Raw genomic sequence first — 20,135 nt, 5'->3', positions numbered from 1 at the left:
AACATTCAATGCCAAAAATGTAACAATAGATTTGTAACTTGTGACAGTTATTTTAGTGATTTTGAGCAGTTATTGCATAAAATTTCGTAAACCTAGTTATGAATTTTATGTTATGATTTTTTTTTTTAAACTAATCTTGTCTTTCTTTTTTTTTTAGCAATTTAAAATTATTTAAAAAAATACTGGTTTAAAATCTGAGAAAAATTCGTTTATTGTTGTTTCTAACGCAACTGTCCAATATCAGCAAGCCTGTTAAGTGAAACCAAGCGAATTTTAGGCAGATGGTGCATTCCTTGTTTTTCAGAGGCTTCATCTATGACTAAGAAAATGACTTCAGCCACGCACTCATCACAGCCCGTTTATAAGACGAACCTATTCATACATCCATTCATCCACAGATCGTAATTTTGACCTGAATCAGAGAACGATCGATCTCTAATCCAGTACCTCCAGAGGTATAATTTGTTATGGGAACATGGAGCGCTTTGTGACCCAACAGATGCACCAGTCATCATTTACTTACCTTCGACGGGCGGAAATCGAACTCATGACCTCTAGGACATGGACCCAACGCCCTACCAATCAAGATATTCCGGACTAAAATTCGTTTAAAACTGTGCAAGATATGAGTAATTAAAGTAGTTCTGTTATACTGTTCATGCGCGGGAAAAAATTAAATTTTTTTCTTCTTAATTTTGAAGTGAATCGCATTTGGCAATTGATAAAAAAGCCCTATTTCAGTATCTTATAAATTTAAAAAGTTTCAAGCAAAAAGTAGTTTTCGTACTTTTAAAAGGAAAGCTCAGAATAATATGGGTTTTTCCTCAAATTTTATTTTCCACTATTAAGCAAGATTTATTAAAAATGGTACCGGCATTGTTGGGGATTATCCCTCCATAAAAAGTATTTCTTCTTTTGAGTATTTTCCTACCTTATTCAATCACATTTTAGTGTACGAACGTTATTATAAGGTATATTCATTTGTTATTAAATTTTGTCTTAATGCAAAATAATATTTGTTGAATACCCCTTATCTTTATAGTTTTCTTTTAAAAAATATAAAAACTACTTAGAAAATTTCTTAAAACTTTTTGAATTTTTAAGATATTTAAATCGGATTATTTTTATTAGTTGTCAAACACGATTTACTACAAAATTATGAAAAAAGAACTTTTTTTAATTTTTCCGCTCTTGTGCAGCATGTAAGAACTACTTTAATTACTTATATATTGCACAGTTTTCATCGATTTTTTTTCAAATTTTAGAGCAAAAATTTTATAATTAAGTTTAAATTGCTCTAGAAAATATGTTTCGTTTCATTGAAAATTTTTATATTTATAGCAAAAAATCGTAAGACAAAAAAATTAGATTTTTTTTTATACAAATGTACTTATTTTCATAAATATTTAAGCTAGGCTTACAAAGAAGCTTTGTGCAATTATTGTATATAATAACCAAAAAAACTTAACAGGTTACAAACCTATTGTTATATTTTTCAGCATTGGTTATACAAAAACACTATTTCCCGTTTGTAATTTATTGTCAGTCCCTCAAATTCATTGATAATATGTCGTATTCTTGTCCATACTTTGAACTTCATTATTAGTATGAGAAATCGCATGATCTAAACACTTCTGAAGTTATAAAATGATTCTTTAAGCATTTCTTGAGAAATATGAAAAAAATTAGTATAGAATTTATTAGTATAGAAGTGTTTCCATTATTTTGTCCACCTACTGTATCAGTGCCGTAACTTCACCCTTCGGGGCCCTGGGGCTCAAATTTTTGCCGGGGCCCTTTGTAAAACTTTGTGTACTCCATCTCTAAACGTCATTTTAGCTACTTATGTATTATGTTGATTAATATATTCATGAAAATAAGTCACTTGTTCACATAGAAATGGGATTACAAAATATTGCAAGTTGTAAATTTAACACTAGAGTGTAAAATGTTGTATTTAAAAAAATTAATTTTTAATTACAAAACACAAATAAGACATCTAAAAATAATTACAAAACACATACTAAATACAGATTTTAAATGTATTTAATGGTTCTAGGTAGATAGATTTATACACTTAAGTTTGTTGATTATACATCAGTTTGCATTAAAATAAATGTCTAGAATAAAGATTTCATATTTAAAATTTTAGATTAGTTTCAGTTTTTGAAAAATATTTAAAGTAAATTGTAAAATAGATTTCATAGTAATAAATTTTTTTTAAATAGGTGTAAAGAAAAAAAAATTTATAAAATAAAAAAAGTCATAAAATTTATATTTATAATTATTATACAAAATATAAATCCATCCATAATTTGAAACACAGTCCACTAAATTTGCTAATCCATTATCAATTAATAAAAATTATATAATAAATTATAGCAAAATTCCAACAGTACATTAATACGCAGTTTTGAATGTATTAAATAATTTAATGTAAACAATTGCTTACCTCCTTAGAAATCAATTTCCTTTTCGTTTTGTTGTAATCCAAAATAATGACATTTATATTTAAAAAAAAGTTGCAAATAATTTTAATTAGTATCAATTAAAGTTACATTTTAATTTGAAAGATTGAGCAAAATAAAAGTTAACAAAAAATCTATATTTGAATAAAAAATAGTTAATTTAAATAAAGCAATTAAAGGAGCTAAAAAGTTCAACAGGGAGTGATTCCCGCGTTTCTTTCAGAAAAAATATGTCAACAAAAGTAATCCCCTTCGATCCCTTAAAATCTTGCATCTGTTTTCCTAGAACATCTAGATAATTGCTTGTTTAAGACAACTGTGACTAACCGACAAATGCATGGTTCTGGAAATATATATTTTAGGACAAAAAGCCTAGGGTCGTAAAGCCCAGGGCAATTTAAAGAAGTCAAAGGAAGGACATTTTCCCATGGTGTAAAAGGAGATGGCTATATTTTGAGGGGTCAGATAACTGCCTCGATTGGTGATCTGAAGGTGTTGAGAGTCAAGGAATGCTTTAAAATATATGTCAGTGAAAGATGCATTTTATTACACCAGGGAAGGGGAAAAGAGAGGCAATTATTTTAGTTTACTAAACACTTGTTTTATTTTTTTATGCTGAGCTCTTCTTTTGGTTAAATTTAAATTTTAAAATTTTTTCTTAATAAATTAGAAATTGTCATATGTAGAAGAAAATTCAAACAAAACAGACGTATTTGTCTCGGTTGGGGAGGGGGGAGTTTTATTTTATTTTTTTTTTATTTGAAAAATGGCGTCAAAAGGTGAAAAAAATAGTAGTTTCTTTTTCTGAAATTGCTAATTCTATTTTATAAGCAAAAATTACTTTATTGTAGTGAATGTCAATGTTTCAGAAGGAATGACGCTCATTAATTAAATTTACGAGGAAAATAAATATTGCTACTTGAAAAATAGCTTAAAAGTAGAAAAAAATGAGTTAAATACTAATTTTACTTTATTTTCGTGAATGTCTGAATTACAGAAGAAGCAAAGTACTTTCTTAGCTCCCTCGTTTTAATTTAAGAGGAAAATATCTTTAAATTTGCTTTTCCTTTAAAAAAAATTTAAGCAGATTTCTCTTTTTTTATTTGGATGAAAATTAAGTTTTCTATTTGGAAAATAACTTAAATGTTGAAAAAAATAGCTTTTTTCTCTTTCTGAATTTACTAATTCTACTAGAACTTACTTTTGAGAATGTCTAAATTTCAGAAGGGGTGAAGCACTCCTTTACAATTTTGAAACAAAATAAAGTTTTCGACGCTCAATAAATAGAGTGAAAATTAAGATATTTTTCCACTTTCTTTCACTTTACTTTCCCAAATTTCAAAAGGCACCTTATTTGCCCATTCAAGTTAATTTCAGAACAACATAAAGTTTCTTATTAGGGGTATAGCTTCAAAAATGCCTTTCCTCTTTTCTGTGAAGCGTTTTTGTTCTTTTGAGGAAGGGATATAATTCTCGGAAAAAGTCTTTCACCCTATGTTAAAGTCGATATGTAACTACGAAAAAGAAGATTTTAGCAAATCTTCACACAATCTCTTTTATATATATATATATATATATATATATATATATATATATATATATATATATATATATATATATATATATATATATATATATATATATATATATAAACTATTTTAAAAAATTTCGCGTGGTCCCTTCATATGGGGCCCCCTTGACCGTCGGGGCCCCGGGGCGGTGCCCCGGCGTAGTTACGGCCCTGCACTGTATGTATATAAGGCAAATTAGGAAATTATGCTCCTGGCCAATGATAAGTTGGAGCATTTTCAATTTTACATAATATTATTAGTTGCTGCATTTAAAGGTTGAACTCGGGGACACTTCATTAATTTATTAATTTTTAAGTGCGAGTGAGAACTTTGATATTAATCTCAGCGAGCGAGAATATGATTGGTGGAAAATGTCAACCAGACTTCGATTGCGTGCAACTGCCACTCTCATCCAGTGAGATTGGTCCTTCAGAAGCCATTCGATTGCTATTCGTGTGCGATCGCCAATGCAAATTACATGCAGTGAGAATACTCCCTTATTCCCCTCAGTAATTACATGGTTCATAAGTGACTATATGCCAGTATACATCATATCAACTAGTAAACAATCAATCTATCAAATTTTCACACCAACTCCGTTTTTTTTCTTTCTCTTTGTGTCATTTCTTCATACTTCTCTTTTAAATTCCGTATTTTAACTGTCAAAATGGATATTTTGTGCTTGAATTATATCATATTTTTTTGTTTGTTTTGTTTGAAACTAGTTAATTGTAATAGTAATGTTTGTGGCTCATTAGGAAATGGATGTGATGAATCAAGGGATGATTCTCCGCATAAGTCTAGTTGGTATCATTTACTTCCCACTCTTTTTGTTATGCATTATTTTTAATATATTGAATTAACAAATATATATATTTTTTTTTGCAGTTTATTCTGAAAAATGGAATAGGATAATGCGCCTCATTGATGATGCAAATTCACGATATGAAGACTGCAGTTTTAACAATTGCTCCTGTTATCAGAAGTTAGTAATATTTTCAAAATAATGTTTGTTTGTACTAATAATGAGAAACTACTAGGGAATATTTTTGTATCGAGATTTGTGGCAGAATAAACTTCTCAAGTTACGAGTCTTCTCAACTTACGGGCAGCTGCCCTCGAGAAACTAAGAAACAATATTTCAGAACGGGGGTCAACTCAAAGAGTATAACTTGAATCCGCGCCCGTGCAAACTTCCACATGTTTTTTTTTTGTTTAATTTTGAAAGTTAAAAATGGATTTTTCTCCTTGGCAATTATAGTTGTTGCAACAAATCACAATAGGTAAATATCCAAAGCACTAGGATATATATGCATTTATATTTAATTTTCAGCAAGTTTTACATTAGAACCCACATGAGTATTGCTATAGGCAATAACATATATAGTGTGTTAAAATATAATAATAGTTTATTTCCCTATTCAGGGGTCTGTCCAGGGCAAATTTACTGCCGTTAAGCGGTAGTTTCACAAATTCAATTTTTGGAAAAACAGTAGTTTCACAAATTCAATTTTAAGAAAAATGGTAGTTTCACAAAATACTTTTAACATATTTTTGAAAATATTTACTTATTTTACCATATTTTTGCTTTGATTTTTTAAAAAAATTTTTAAATTATGTAAATTATGTCTAAATTTTCACAAAATAGGTACCTCTAAGAAAAACCTAGACAGACCCCTGCTATTTTTCGTTGTCTTGAATTATAGTTTATTTTATGTTTCGTGTATAGTTTTGTTCAGTTAAGGGTAATTGAAAGTAAGCATTTGCAGAAAGATTCAAGGTCTGCTTATTTTTGCTGATAAAATATTTTTAGGAAAACATCTAGGAACTTTTAAGTTAATGGGGGCGATTGGTGATGGTTAAAATTTTTCACCTAACAAACACCTATTATAATAATTGTTGTGTATTGCTTTTATTAATCTGATTAATCAAAGGATGTGAGTGTCATTGTCCAGTTTACCCTACATTGCCTGGTATATTAAGGTTAAATGCCACTACCCAGTATATGTTCGCCCAGTATACCCAACACTGATTTTTTTAAGGTTAAGTGCCATTGCTTCCTATACTTGCTTTTGTGATCCTGAATTTCTTCATCACTACTTTACAATGTTTATAGAGCCTATCTAACAGAACAATACCAACATCTATCATACAACTTTTGTGAGGTCCCATATAGGACTGATTCTAAAATCAAGCTTTTCAGTAAGTTTCCAGCATCACTGGCAGCAGTCATTGAGCAGGTGATTGACCACTTTGATGACTGTATGCCTGAGGGTGTACAATATCAGTCCTCGTTTAACTGTTATATCATGAAGAACTTAACTTTGCATGCAGGTGGTCGTCGGCTACTAAAGCTGTAATGCCATCTAATCTGGCAGAGAATTGAAATTTTCTTTGAATCATCATGAGGGATGTTTCTCTTGGGGCCAATACCCCACTGTGCAGCCATAAATAAAGTACTACTAATACCATTTCTCTGAAAGGTACATTATTCACCTACAATTGTGTTTTTAAAACAATATTAAAAATGAATTAACTACTTGAAATCTGTCAAGCAATTTACAGAAAAACATTGAATTTCTGTAAAAGAAAATTCTAATCATTTATCTTATATTTAAAACTCTAAACTCAGCGGCCCGACAGCCCAAGAGGGCCAAGGCCTACTGTGCCCATCTCAGTTTTCTTGACCTTGGGCTCTGGAGTGCAGGAGCAGATGTTCCGGTCAGGTGGTCAGCCGAACGCGGAACCCCCAGTGTTTAGTTCCCAAGCATGCTTGGTACTCATATATCGACCCACTAAAGGTATGAAAGGCTGAGTCAACCTTGCCCGGCCCGAGAATCAAACCAGGGACCTGTGGCACGACAGCGCGAAGCGCTACCGCTATCTTATATTTATGTGGGATATAAAGATTAAGCTGTGCTCATATCTAAGACCTGAGGTGCACAACCTGTGGTCGTCAGCCAAAAGTGGTCCCAAAATTTCATGATGTTGCCTCTGAACAATCTTAAATATTAATTTTTAAAAAATTAATTTTACTCAACAGAAAAGTCTCTTTTATTTATTTATTTTTTTTTTTGTTAAAAAAAATACTGATCTGTTAGAAAAATGTATTGTTTTTGTAGGTTTTACTGTTTTATTTATTGTGCCATTTGTTTACTTATTGTATCATATTTCTTTTACTATAAACTGCTATTTTAATAATGAATGATGCCTATAAAAAGAAAGAAAAAAAAGAAAAGGTAGATTTTTTAATTTGTCAATATGGCAAAAAGGAGTGATTCTTTTAGAATCATTTATGTGTGTTGTAACTCTAAAGCAAACACTATTATTACTGCTACTTTTTCTTCAATTTGTGTTTTTTTTTTAGAAATTTTATTTGAAAGAAACTTTGGATAGTTCATTAAAATTTCTTCTTTTCTCAATGGTTTGATAGTTTGCTTCACTTTTTTAAAAACTAAAAGGATATCAAATAGAAAAGATAATAGGGGGACATAAGAAAACAGTTCAATGTTGAAGAAAATAATTAGCCTCTAATGTTATTTCTCAAAAGACAGCAATTCAGTCATTTTATTTTTTCATTGTTTCTGATAATTTTAGTTCAACTTAAAACTCCTGATCTGATTAAGGCTATAGAACTTGGAAAAATCTTATGAACGACGATGTTGGATAAAAAAAAAAAGTAACGATCGAAACTTTAAAAAATATGAAGCCTACTCACACTTTACCTCGTAAGCATAACATCAATGGATGGGTACTCCAAAAGTTTTTTATAGCCTGTTCTGGATTTAGGAAACTTGTTAATATTTTGTCAACCATCCTTAGAAAGTTACAGTTTGTGTTTCATAGACAACTGGCTTAGTCTAAAAATGACTTATTTTATTTACCTTCTTACTTGTGGTCATAATTTAAACATCATAATTTTAGAAACATCTTGAATAATCTTTCTTTAGAGGGATTTTTATTTCATATTGTTAATAACATCATTTTTGATTTGTCTCAAATGAAAAATAAAAACTTTTTTTCACAGCGCTGTGAACAAAGATTTAAACCCGTGGCATCTAACTGGCATCACAGAAGAAGATATGTTAGAAAGCAAACAGAAAGGAACTCATTATCAAATTATAAACCATACGTTATATCGTGATAAGGACTGCATGTTTCCATTTAGGTAAGTATAAAAATTATTCATGCAGAGACAAAAATACTTTTGTTGTTTGTAACAAAATTATTGAAAAAAGCTATTGAGGATTGCATTTTTAGTTTCGTAAAATTAACTTTTATTTACTTCACTGTGGCTTCCTAATTGCTAAGCAGTTAGTTTTTCCTGCCAGCAAAGTGCTGGATAGCACAATTTTTAAAAAAAAATCCAAACAACTCAACCACTCGGTTGTCTCACCTGGTGAATTCCATATCACTAAAAAGCCAAAAAAAAGCTGTTTATCATTCATGTGTTTAAAAAATGTTTGTAAAAAGTAAAACTGTACAAACAAAAGAAAAAAGGATGAAAAAATTTAAATAGTGCTTGAAAAAGGTGTCATTAATCATATTTTTAACCAGTAATAATAATAATTTTGATAATGTTTGATGCATTTGTGACTTGCTAAGGAAAATCTTCGAGAAATTAAAATTATTTTTTTACTTTAAAGTATTTTATTTGAATTATTAATAGTTATTTATTTATAAAAATATCTCATTGAATCAATTTTTCTCAATCATTGCAAAGTTCTGTTTTATTTGTTTAGCAGAGAAATTTTTATCAAACTTATTTTGATTACTTATTAGATGCAGTGGTGTTGAGCATTTCATTCTCAAGTTGCTAACTAAACTTCCTGACATGGAATTGATTCTCAATACCAGAGATTATCCTCAAGTCATCAGATATGGAAAACCATTACCAGTATTCTCATTTAGTAAGGTTTGTAAAAAGAAAAGAAAATACCACTTATTAAATTGATATTATACTAAGTAAAATTATTAATTTGTTTTGCTTTCAATAGGAAGTTCTTTTCAACGATTTTTCTATTTTGATTTTGAAATATTGTAAACTCTACTTATGCTGATTGATTAATTGAGACCATACCTATTTTACGTAATTCAACTTCAAGATCTGGCCTACCCAGTCTGCAGGCTGCATGAAGCCTCTTGTTGTTGTCGGCCATTAAGGCTAAGGGGATCGAATGGAATAATCTTGTTTTCAAGAATTCGACCTCTGCTACACCCAATAAGACACATCCATTTATAGGACGAACAGATTTATACATTCATTCATTTGTCCACAGATCATAAGTTTGAATTGAACGAGAGAACAATCAATCTTCAATTCAGTACCCCCAGAGGTATTGATTTGTTATGGAGACATTGAAGACTTGGTGACCCGACAGATTTAACGTGCATCAGTCACCATTTACCACACGGGGAGTCTTCGTCCAGCTGGATTCGAACTCCCGTTCTCATGAACATGAGTCCAGCGCACTGCCAAGCGGGCTATCCAGGCCGCATGAAGCCTCTTGTTTAATATGAATCAATGCAGTTCAGTCATGAAATTTTCAATTTTTATTCTGTATGAAAATATTATAAGATTGTAGCGATAGGGGGGAGGGAAAAATAAACTCACAAGCAATAGGACTGCTTTTGACAAATAATTCAGCAATTTGAGTAAGTAACATGCATTGTTTAAAATGTATTATAAAATTATTATTTAGTAACTTATTGTGTAATTTAAGTTTAAAATAGTGTGAAAGTTTATTATTTCCCCATTTTACATCTGTAAATGTATTTTTTTAAATTGAAAGTCACAAAAATTAATCAACAAAAATCAATCAAAAACTAATCAACCTCCTTGGCTGATGAATACATGTCCCATGGCAGAATCATGGGAACATTGTCGCAGAACGTTACGAAGTTCTTGCAGAAAGATTTTTTCCTTTGGGAAGTAAAAAAAAAAATTAGGTTTTCTTTTCTGCAAAAATTTTGGAAAGATTTTTTTCTTCTGCAGAATTATAATCAAAAGATGCCTCTTTCGAGGGGAATTTTTTTTTATTATTCTCATTTGAGAATTAAGAGAAATTTGGTAATCATTGCCTTCATTTGTTAAAAAATTGTTTTTGATAGTGATGTTTTATAATTTCTTTAAACTATTTTTTAAATTCAACTGTATTCTATTATTTCTGGCTGTAGACTAATCAGTATTGGGATATAATGTATCCTGCATGGACATTTTGGGAAGGTGGACCTGCCATAAGCCTTTATCCTACAGGAATTGGAAGATGGGATCTACAAAGAAAAACCATAAACAGGTTTTTACTTTCGCCTTGTTCTGAACAATTTTCTGAATTTTCGAAGTTTTTTAATGTATATTTTGACTTAAATAATAAACCAAACTAGTTTTTAGCTCATAAAAACTTCTTTAATATGATGTCATTCATAGTGCTTAAGTACATAATCAGGGTTCTGTTTAGAAGAAATTTGGGTCCGTTAACGGACCCTTCACAAAATATCTTTTCGTAAAATCGGACCCTTCACAAAATATTTTAACTTAAAAACGGACCCTTCACTAAATAATTTATCTTTTAATCGGACCTTTCACAAATTTGTTTATCTTCATTATTGTTTTGTTAATCGAATAAACCCTTCCCAGGAGGAAGGGGGGAGAAAGACAGATGTAAACGAACTAAATTTTGTCTTCGGCAGACGCTTCTTTCTTCATTCGTCCGAAATGAACATTCTGCGTTCAGCAGTATAGGGTAAATACCAATTATTTGTATGTTGCATCGCTAATTTAGTAGCTGCAATTGCTGTTTATTTTTTAAATTTCTATAATTATTCTTTTAATTATAATTTTACAGTGTTGAGCATAATCTTGTATGTCTTTACAATTTAAAAACTCCTTGAAATTTTTTTTTGTTGCAATAACGGACCCTATTTGCACAAATTCACAAAAGCGGACCCTGGTTGAAAGAATGTGACTTAACGTTTATTCTATATTCACAAATTATGAGTAATTTTTTTTCACAATTTTACAAAAACGGACCTTTTACAAAATGTCTGGACAGACCCTTGATAATAGTAGGTCTCAATATACTATATACCTATATTAAGTTGTATATTAGGCATTTTTTTCCAGCCAAATTTTTAACTGTGTGTCATGTCAAAAGATAAATGATTTTAAGATCAACAATTTCTTTATTATATAAATGAATTCTGAATCTATTGGAGTTCTGATATAAATATTTGTATTTTTTTATTTTTGTAATGTCTCATTTTTATTTGCCTGTCATTAAATGAACAATTAGAAAAAAATATTATATATTTTAAATTATTAAATATAATACTTTATTTTATTAGAAAAAATATTATATATCTTGCAATTTTTACTATGTTTCTGTACTTATATAAACATTTTTCTTCTTCATTTATTCATTTGCTTGTTTTTCTAAGGTCTTATTTTATTTGTTAGTCATCTAAACTAGTCGTTTGGTATGCATTGTATTTAACATAATTTAGTACTTAATAATTTACGCTGCATTTCATGCAAACTCTAATATAAATTAGTATTTATATTAATTAGGACAGTCGAGAAATGGCCGTGGCACAAGAAAAAAACTGTTGCATTTTTTCGGGGATCTCGTACCAGTGCAGAAAGAGACAAACTGATTCTCATGTCTCGTAAAAATCCAGATTTCATTGATGCTCAATACACAAAAAATCAAGCTTGGAAATCAGATGAAGTATTTATTTTATTTTAAATATTCATTAAAAATATTGACAGTATTTATTATTGATTTTTTTTAAAATTTACATGTAATTTAGTTATAAGATAATTACATAATTTTTATGGCCATGATGGCAGTGTTTCATCGTAAAATGACCAGGGCTCTGTCTTTAATGGCATTTTAAAGTCCACCTAGTTTCAGATTGATAGGTAGTACCAGGTAGTATTATAAGCAAAGGTGACCAGTATTTAATGATGACCACATCATCATCATTCAAGCTGTTTGTCTTGAAATTATTAACCTTACTTCTCATTGCCAACTACAATTTTTTGTATTATATACACTGGCTTATAAGAGCCAAACAGTGCAGATGTGAATTATTTTATTTAAATGTTGCTATAGTAAAATCTATTTTAATTCATTATTTTTTATTACTATAGTTTTTTATTACTCAAATTATTTTCGTCTTTAATTTCTTTGGCAAATTTGATTACGTGTGCACCATGTGAAGAACATACAGTAGACGCCGCTTAATGTGATCACGGTTAATGTTATCAAACGTTTAATGTTATCAAAATCGCTTAGTCCCGTCCGCTTAGATCAAAATACATTGAAAAATCCTCGTTTATTGTAATCAAATGTTCGTTTATTGTTATCAGTTTATAGGTAAATTTTATTTTCCTGAAATCAATAAAAACAAGAAGGAAAACTTTTTTTTTGTGTTTTGTGAAGTGTTTCCTGAAACTTACCAAAAGTCCAAACGGGGCTCGTATATTATCTTTTAAACACCTGTTATTATGAGCGAGGGGGGTATTTTGCCATTTTCGGTCAAGCATTGTAAAATTTCGTAGCACTGTGCGATTTCAAATTCCCGGAAATCCTAAATAAAGAGAAAAGAAGACCTGCCAGTAACGAGTCAATGTTTGTCACGAGCCCCTTTTTAGAAGAACTAAACAATGTGACAGATGATGTGTCCCAGCCACTATGGGAAGGGTTTAAGGGGTAACCTTCAAAAGAGAACATTGTTTCGGGTATGCCATTTGATCTTGGTAGGTCGCTATTGGCAGGTCGCTTACCGAGTCACTATTGGTCAAACAATAAAATTGGGGGGGGGGATAGAGGAACTGCCATACCTAAGTGTTTAAAAGACGAATACGAAAGAAGATCAGCATAAATTTTCACTTTACCATAGTTCATACGGTTTGTAACCTGATTTGTTTTTTATAATGGAAAGGAAACGGAGAGATCTTACTGTGAAAGAAAAGGTTGACATTTTAAATCGTTACGATAAATTGCCAAAAATGAGCCAAAGGAATGCTGCTGTTCAATTGAAAGTTTCGCAGCCGCTTTTGTGCAAAATTTTAAATAATCGTGAAGATATCGAAAAAAAGTGCACTTTGAACGAAAATCTGAATTGTTAAAGAAATCGAGATGGAAAAGACAAAGAGGTTGAATCTGCATTAAAACTCTGGTTCACAAACGTTCGTGAGAGGGACGCTCGTGTTAATTGTCCAATTTTGCGCCAAAAAGCTGAAGATTTAGCTGCAAAATTGGGTAAAGGAAACTTCGTAGCCACAGAAGGATGGTTCCACAGCTGGAAAAACAGGCAGAACATACTCTTCCGAAGGACACATGGTGAACAAAAAGATGCCGATAATGTAGCCGCAGATCAGTGGATTAAAGAAGAATGGCCTAAACTTATTGCCATATATTCACATGAAGATGTATATAACGCTGATGAACCTGGCCTATATTTTCGTGCGTTGCCTGAACACACCTTCATGTTTCAGAAGGAAACCTCCAAGGAACGCCTAACTGTGCTATGTTGCGCTAGTATGACCGGCACTAAAGAAAAACTTTTAGTGATTGGAAAAAGTAAGAAGCCCCGCTGTTTCAAAGGTGTGAAAAATCTGCCCGTCGATTATTTTGCCAACAAAACGGCGTGGATGACTACCACCATCTTTAACGGATGGCTGTTGAAATGGGACAAGCGACTAAAACGGAACATACTCCTGCTCATAGACAACTGCAGTGCGCATGATGTAACTGTTTCATTAAGGAAGATAAATATCGTGTTCTTACCACCAAACACCACTTCTTCAATTCAACCGTGTGACCAGGGAATTATCCGCACCTTGAAGGCATATTACAGAAAGGAAATGCGTTCAAGGATCTTAGAAAATATGGAAGACCAAGACGCTGAAGATCTTAATGCGAACGCTCTAGCCAAAAAAAACAAATGTTTTGGATGCCATACATTTGTTAACAATGTCATGGAATAATGTCTCGGAAAAAACAATTCGAAATTGTTTTAGTCATGGAGGATTTTGTCAACCAGAGGACAACAATGCTGCTGTTATGAAAGAAATGGAAGACGTTTTCAATCCCCCGCCCGATATGAATGCTGAGGATTTTGAAGCATGGATGGAGATCGACGAGAAGGTTGAGACTTCTACTTCGTTAACTGATGAGGACATTTGCGAAGCCGTATGTGTCAAAGATCCAGCTTCGTCACAAGGTTCTGGTGCCGATGATGAACCTGAAAGTGCTATCGAGGACAAAATTCCGACGCCTGCTCAGATGAGGGAGGCACTTCGAGTCTTACGGCTAGGTGTGCAAAACAAAGCCAACGCAGAACACTTTCATAAACATTATGATTATGAGCGATTCGTAAATGACTTGCTTCGAAAGAATGCTAAACAATCGACAATTGATGATTTCTTTTTCAGTTAATAATTAACCTTTTGTATTTTGTATTGTTTTCTGCAGTTCATCATTAAATATGTAAGTATACTAATTCTTTTTCTTTAGTGTACATTAATTTCTATTAAATACTTTAGAGTCTTACAGCAACAACTCCTAATTTAAAAGAATTTTTATTTTAATACGTATGTAAAAAAATCATTTTTTAGCTTAAATTTTTTTTTGTTTATTGTAATCAATCGGTTATTGTTATCAAATCATGTTCGTCCCGATGTGATCACATTAAGCGGCGTCTACTGTAGCAGAAAAAAAAGGCTTAACTTTTTCGCATATGACTGTTATAAAAGCGCAGACACACACATTTTTTTTAATCTGAAATTAGTTTTACTCCTAATGCTACAGATTTTTTTTTAATGACATTTTTAGTCTCTTTTTTGTCAAAATGTACAAGTTTAATTACGTTACATATAGCAGGAGTTCATGTTTAATGTTATGACAAACTTCTGGGGGAGTTACAGAATATCATCAAGATTAAAATTTAATAGAAATCCATGCCCAGAAATATTGTGCATGACTAGGGACATTTCCCTATTATGAACTGTTTAAAGGCACATAAAGAAATAGTTCATAATAGGGAAGCACTCTCAGCAGCATATGGGGACAATTTTGGGCATGGGTTCCTATGCAATTTTAATACTGATGATACACACTAACTCCTAGGAAGGAGCTTGTTGCAATATTTACGTGACCTCCCCCGTTATATATAAAGTTTTTATACTCATATATTTCAACAAAAAATGGACTAAAAGTGTAATTAAAAAAAAACTGCAGCTTGGAGCAAGAAGCTGACTGCAGATTTAAAATCAGCAATACAAAAGTATCTCAGATCTGTTTAAAAATCTCATGCAAATTTTTTTTTTTCTAGTGTTATCTACATTGTACTGTAGTGGTTCAAGAAAGAGAATGCAAAATATTGTTGCTGAAACAGTGCTTAATATATTCTATTATGATGTTGGGGCACTTTTTAGATTTATATATAAATAATAATAATACCAGGTAACACTGCAGGTTGAAAATTTATTTTTCTGTGTGTTTTTGCTGCCAAGCATGGAAGAAAGGGAGATCAAGGGGGGAAAAAAAGAAAAAAATATGTATATTTAATATATATATATGCATATATGTAATACAAAAAATTATAAATACTTTTGTATTAATAAAACATTAAAACTCTTTCGTTTTCATAAAATGTCTTTGGTAAAGAATAGGTGTAGAAATTCTATTTTGGGACTTCAAGGCTGAAAACATACCATTGAATCGTAATTAGATTTATGTTTCAAAGGAGGAGTTATTTTTAGAATCTTGTTCCTCTTTCACTTCCATATTAGGAAGCATTAAATGATTTTTCATAATGCATCGAGTTACAAAGGTACTCCTCATGTGTACGACTTGAGCCTGTTTACATCATTCTCTGTTTGTATTTAATGCGGGAGCGATTGTTTTACATGTCTCTTGCTGAATAACGAGTTCCATAAAAAATCTGCCAGAACCATCCGGAATTTTGTCCACACCCCCTCCCTTGTGGAGTGGGGATGTGAACTGTCATAACCACCAGCCTACCTTTAAATAAACCTTTTGATAAAGTATTATGGCTTAGGACTGAATTATTGAAGCTGAATACAACAATGATACCAGGGATGTAGCCCTGTTATTATATATATATACAAGGGGTGATCAAATGAAAAGGTACGAAACGACGTAAATACGTAACAGTTAAATATTAGCATATTCCGCTATGGGAGAACGTAGAGAGACATCTCGGGATGTGATTGGAGTCTCTGACTGGGATCGGAGCATGCGCTGGTGCCCGCATGAGCAGGAGAGAGCAGAGGCTCTTATCAAAAGCGGCGTCCAAATGATGCGTCAGTCCGTATGAGGACTGGATGGCGTTCGCGTTGCAAAATTCGACGATTGAGGAGCAGCGAGGTGTTATCCGATTTCCTCGAACACAGAAAAACCATTAACTCCGATGTGTACTGTGAGACACTCTGACTCCTACGCAGGTCCATCAAGAACAAAAGACCGGGGTTGCTCACGGAGGGTGTGGTTCTGCTCCATGATAAAGTGCGTCCACACGTCTCCAGACTCACACACATGGAACTGGCCAAGTTCAAGTGGGAGACATTGGACCATCCGCCCTACAATCCGGACTAGTCGCCCTGCGATTTCCATGTGTTTGGTCCACCTGAAAGGGAAGCTCTTCAACTCGGACGACATACTCAAGGACGCTGTGAAGGACTGGGTCTCGTCAAGACCACAGGAATTCTGGGAGCAAGGAATCCTGCGGCTTGTTCATCAGTGGGATCGCTGTGCACAGGCCTATGGTGTATATTTTGAATAAAGTCTACATTTGTACCCACCGTGTCGTTTCGTACCTTTTCATTTGATCACCCCTTGTGTATATATATATATATATATATATATATATATATATATTTGACCTCCCTTTCTCCCATGCTTGGCAACAAAACATACAGAAAAATAAATTTTTAACTTGCAGTGTTGTCTGGTATTATTATTATTTATTTATTTATACATAAATATAACTGGAAATCCATTAGTTTGTCAGCAAAAATTAGCAATCCTGATTTCTTTCAAATGCAGACTGTAAACACAGAATATTCACAGTGCCATTTAACTATTATTTTCCTATTTAGTAAAGCATTCATGCAAAAGCCTATTGTAGGTCAGGAGGGTCATCAAGGTTGAGGCTCCATAATTTTATGACTCACAGCATGATTGTGGCAATATGATCAACTTTGTGTGCATGCTGACTTTTACTTCCTTGTCAAAACCGATACTTATCAATCTGAAGCTGAGTGAAAGCTTTCCCTTTTTGACATAAAGAATACAATAAGTCAAATGATTCTTCTAAATGTTATTTACTCAAAATTTACCTTTTTTTATACCTAGGATACACTTGGTGCACCACCAGCTTCTGAAATCTCTCTAGAAGATCATTGCCTTTACAAATATCTTTTTAACTTCAGAGGAGTGGCAGCAAGTTTCAGGCTCAAGCATTTGTTTTTATGTAGATCTCTAGTCTTCCATGTAGGTGATGAATGGTTGGAATTCTTCTATGAAGAAATGAAACCATGGGTTCATTACATTCCTCTTGGAACAGACTTATCAAGTGTTAGGTATGTTAAAAAGTATTTTAACTGTTAAAAATGTATAAAAATTGAGAATGAATATTTTAGTATTTATATTGCTGTTTTTTCTCTACACTTTCAGTGATTTATTAAACTTTGCAACTGAAAATGACGGAATTGCGAAGTCAATTGCAGAAAGGTTAGTAAATAACACATTCATTGTTATAAATTTTTATATTATATATATATATATATATATATATAAACAGGGTGCATAGCATTTTTAAAAAGTGCTTAAAGGTGCTTATTTTGATTTACTTTTTTAAAAAGCCCTTAAAGGTGTTTTTTTTATTCAGGGTTTGTAAAAAGTGCTTGATTTTCTATCTTTTAAAAAGAGACTTTTTGCGATTGCTGTTTTAAATTGCAAGAAATGTACGATTTTCACAATTTTCTCTGCAATATTTATCAGAAACTAGCTATGTAAAGTTTTTGAAAACGATTTTAAATTTCATTCATTTAATTGTAAATTAAGAATTTCAAACAATAGAAAAAAAATAATTCTTATTACTTTTTTTTGAAAACGATTTTAAATTTCATTCATTTAATGTTTATAAATTAAGAATTTTGAACAATAGAAAAAATTAATCTTATAACTGCACAGATCCTAATTATGAATTTTTTTTTTGGAAAGTGATTAAAAATATTTTTTGAGTGCTTAAAAAGTACTTAAAAGGTGCTTATTTTTTGTAGAAAAATCTGGCTACACTCCCTGATAAATCTAAACTGGTCTGCATATATATAATCAAATTGTGTAAGTACATGTGTAGTTTTCAAGTGCAACAAGTTTGATGTTTTCTTGTTTATTACTTGATAAGTTTTTAAATCGTAAATCTTTTGCTCAAACACACTTTTTCTTACCTTTTTTATACATTTCCAAGCCTGCAATATCCATAATAATCTGGCAATTTTGAGCATCAAATTTTATTGATTAAAAAACTGCAACAATTAATGAGCTAGTTGATTTTTATAAGAATTTTTAATTTTCTTTTAAAATAAGTTTAGTAAGTGATTGAAAACATAGTTCAAGATTTTTAGTTATGCTTGCTTTATTATTTAAAATTTATTTAATGCTTCTATGTAATTTCACTGTTTGTTCTTTGTGGTTTTAGGGGTTTCAATTTCATATGGAATCATTTAAAAATGGAAGACATTCTTTGTTATTGGGAAAACTTGTTGCTAGAATATGCCAAGTTGTTACGATACAAGCCAAAGAGAAATCCTCAACTCATCAAAATAAAATCTAGGTGAATTATTTTAAATTAATAAATGATTTAAAGTGTGACATATCTAGATTTCATCATACCATATTTATGTAACTTCTATTCATTGCTAGTTATGTCAAATGGACCAAAGTGTATAGAACATTTTCATCCTTGGAAAGCTTTATTTATTTATTATTTTAATTACTTCATTTGATGCACACAGTCAAATTGAGTCTATGTTTTCATAAAATAAAACTATAGTTTGTCTACGGTAAGAACTCTCCCTGTCACAAAGTCTGAGACCATCTGCTGCTATGGAAACAAGAATTTCGAGGGTAGCTTCTCTTCAATCTGGGGCTACCAACACAATAGACCGGAGAAAAAGATTACTATTCTCTCGCCTTTTCTGTACATTACCGAGCAAAAACTTGTCCTAAACAGTGACCTCACACCCCTACTTGAAATAGTTATACCTCATAACCATAGTCACCGCCATGGGGCTAGGAGAGTTCTTACTTTAGACAGTGTACTATTATTTATTGTGCTTCTAAGTGCATCACTAAGCACTATGATTGTGATATTATAATATTTTGGGCTAATTTTTGCCAAAATTCACTTCATTAATATATTGAATTATTGTTGCTGAACCAACTCATTTGTACGGGGAAAATATGAATTCCATGCATGTATATGTATGTTAAAAAGTGTGATTTTCTGTCTTACAAAGCATGGTTTTATTGAAATTGAGAAACATTCTTTGGTAATTTTACATTCCATTAAAAGTTTTTAAACACAGTTTTATGTTCATCAAGTTATTCATGTAAACTAGGTATTATCAATCTCCATTGTATTTGGTTTGTGTGTATGTGTAAAGGTGGCAATTAAAAAACAAAATCTTTTGAATAACTAAGATATGTATGTTTTTTTTAACTTTTTGCTAAAATTAATATTATTACTAAAATGCTTGATAAAATTAATTAACATTATTCCTGATAGTTTTGTTCATAAATGGAAATAAAACAAATTGCCTAATACTAACATACATATTATTACATACATACTTATAATTGGAAATTACAATTTAAAATTGTGGATGAAGGATCACAGTAATTAAATGAAGTAATTAGTGTGCAAATATTTTTCTGTATAACAAAAATTAAGTATAAAAAATCATTAACAAAATTGTTGCTATCCTATATTGAACATGTTATTAAGATTTCATATTCTTAGTAAAAAAAAATAATATAAAAATCATCAATAAGGTTTTTAG

The 20,135-nt window shown here is 31.3% G+C and overlaps 1 protein-coding gene across 1 annotated transcript; it reads left to right on the top strand.

The window, feature by feature from the left end:
• Nucleotides 1-4,339: 4,339 nt before the first annotated feature.
• On the top strand, nucleotides 4,340-19,775 carry LOC107452840 (protein O-glucosyltransferase 1). The gene is made up of 9 exons (XM_016069454.5): nucleotides 4,340-4,842; nucleotides 4,928-5,024; nucleotides 8,067-8,207; nucleotides 8,822-8,954; nucleotides 10,217-10,335; nucleotides 11,607-11,766; nucleotides 17,425-17,651; nucleotides 17,746-17,802; nucleotides 18,773-19,775. The coding sequence occupies exons 1-9, from the start codon at nucleotides 4,707-4,709 to the stop codon at nucleotides 18,909-18,911; spliced, it is 1,209 nt and encodes a 402-aa protein (XP_015924940.4). The 5' UTR covers nucleotides 4,340-4,706; the 3' UTR covers nucleotides 18,912-19,775.
• Nucleotides 19,776-20,135: the final 360 nt, after the last annotated feature.

This window comes from Parasteatoda tepidariorum, chromosome 5, assembly GCF_982258835.1.
Source record: "Parasteatoda tepidariorum strain Cologne lab strain chromosome 5, Ptep-v5.0, whole genome shotgun sequence".
NCBI classification, from domain to species: Eukaryota; Metazoa; Arthropoda; class Arachnida; order Araneae; family Theridiidae; genus Parasteatoda; species Parasteatoda tepidariorum.
Note: the sequence above shows the minus strand (reverse complement) of the source record. Positions and strands in the feature narration are given on the sequence as shown.

What these genes read in the sequence shown, in the direction of transcription:
- LOC107452840 (XM_016069454.5), top strand. Translation starts at nt 4,707, where the DNA reads ATGGATATTTTGTGCTTGAATTATATCATATTTTTTTGTTTGTTTTGT. An exon ending in CAAAGAAAAACCATAAACAG is followed by an intron (nt 10,336 to 11,606) that starts GTTTTTACTTTC and finishes TATATTAATTAG; the next exon opens with GACAGTCGAGAAATGGCCGT. An exon ending in AAGCTTGGAAATCAGATGAA is followed by an intron (nt 11,767 to 17,424) that starts GTATTTATTTTA and finishes TTTTATACCTAG; the next exon opens with GATACACTTGGTGCACCACC.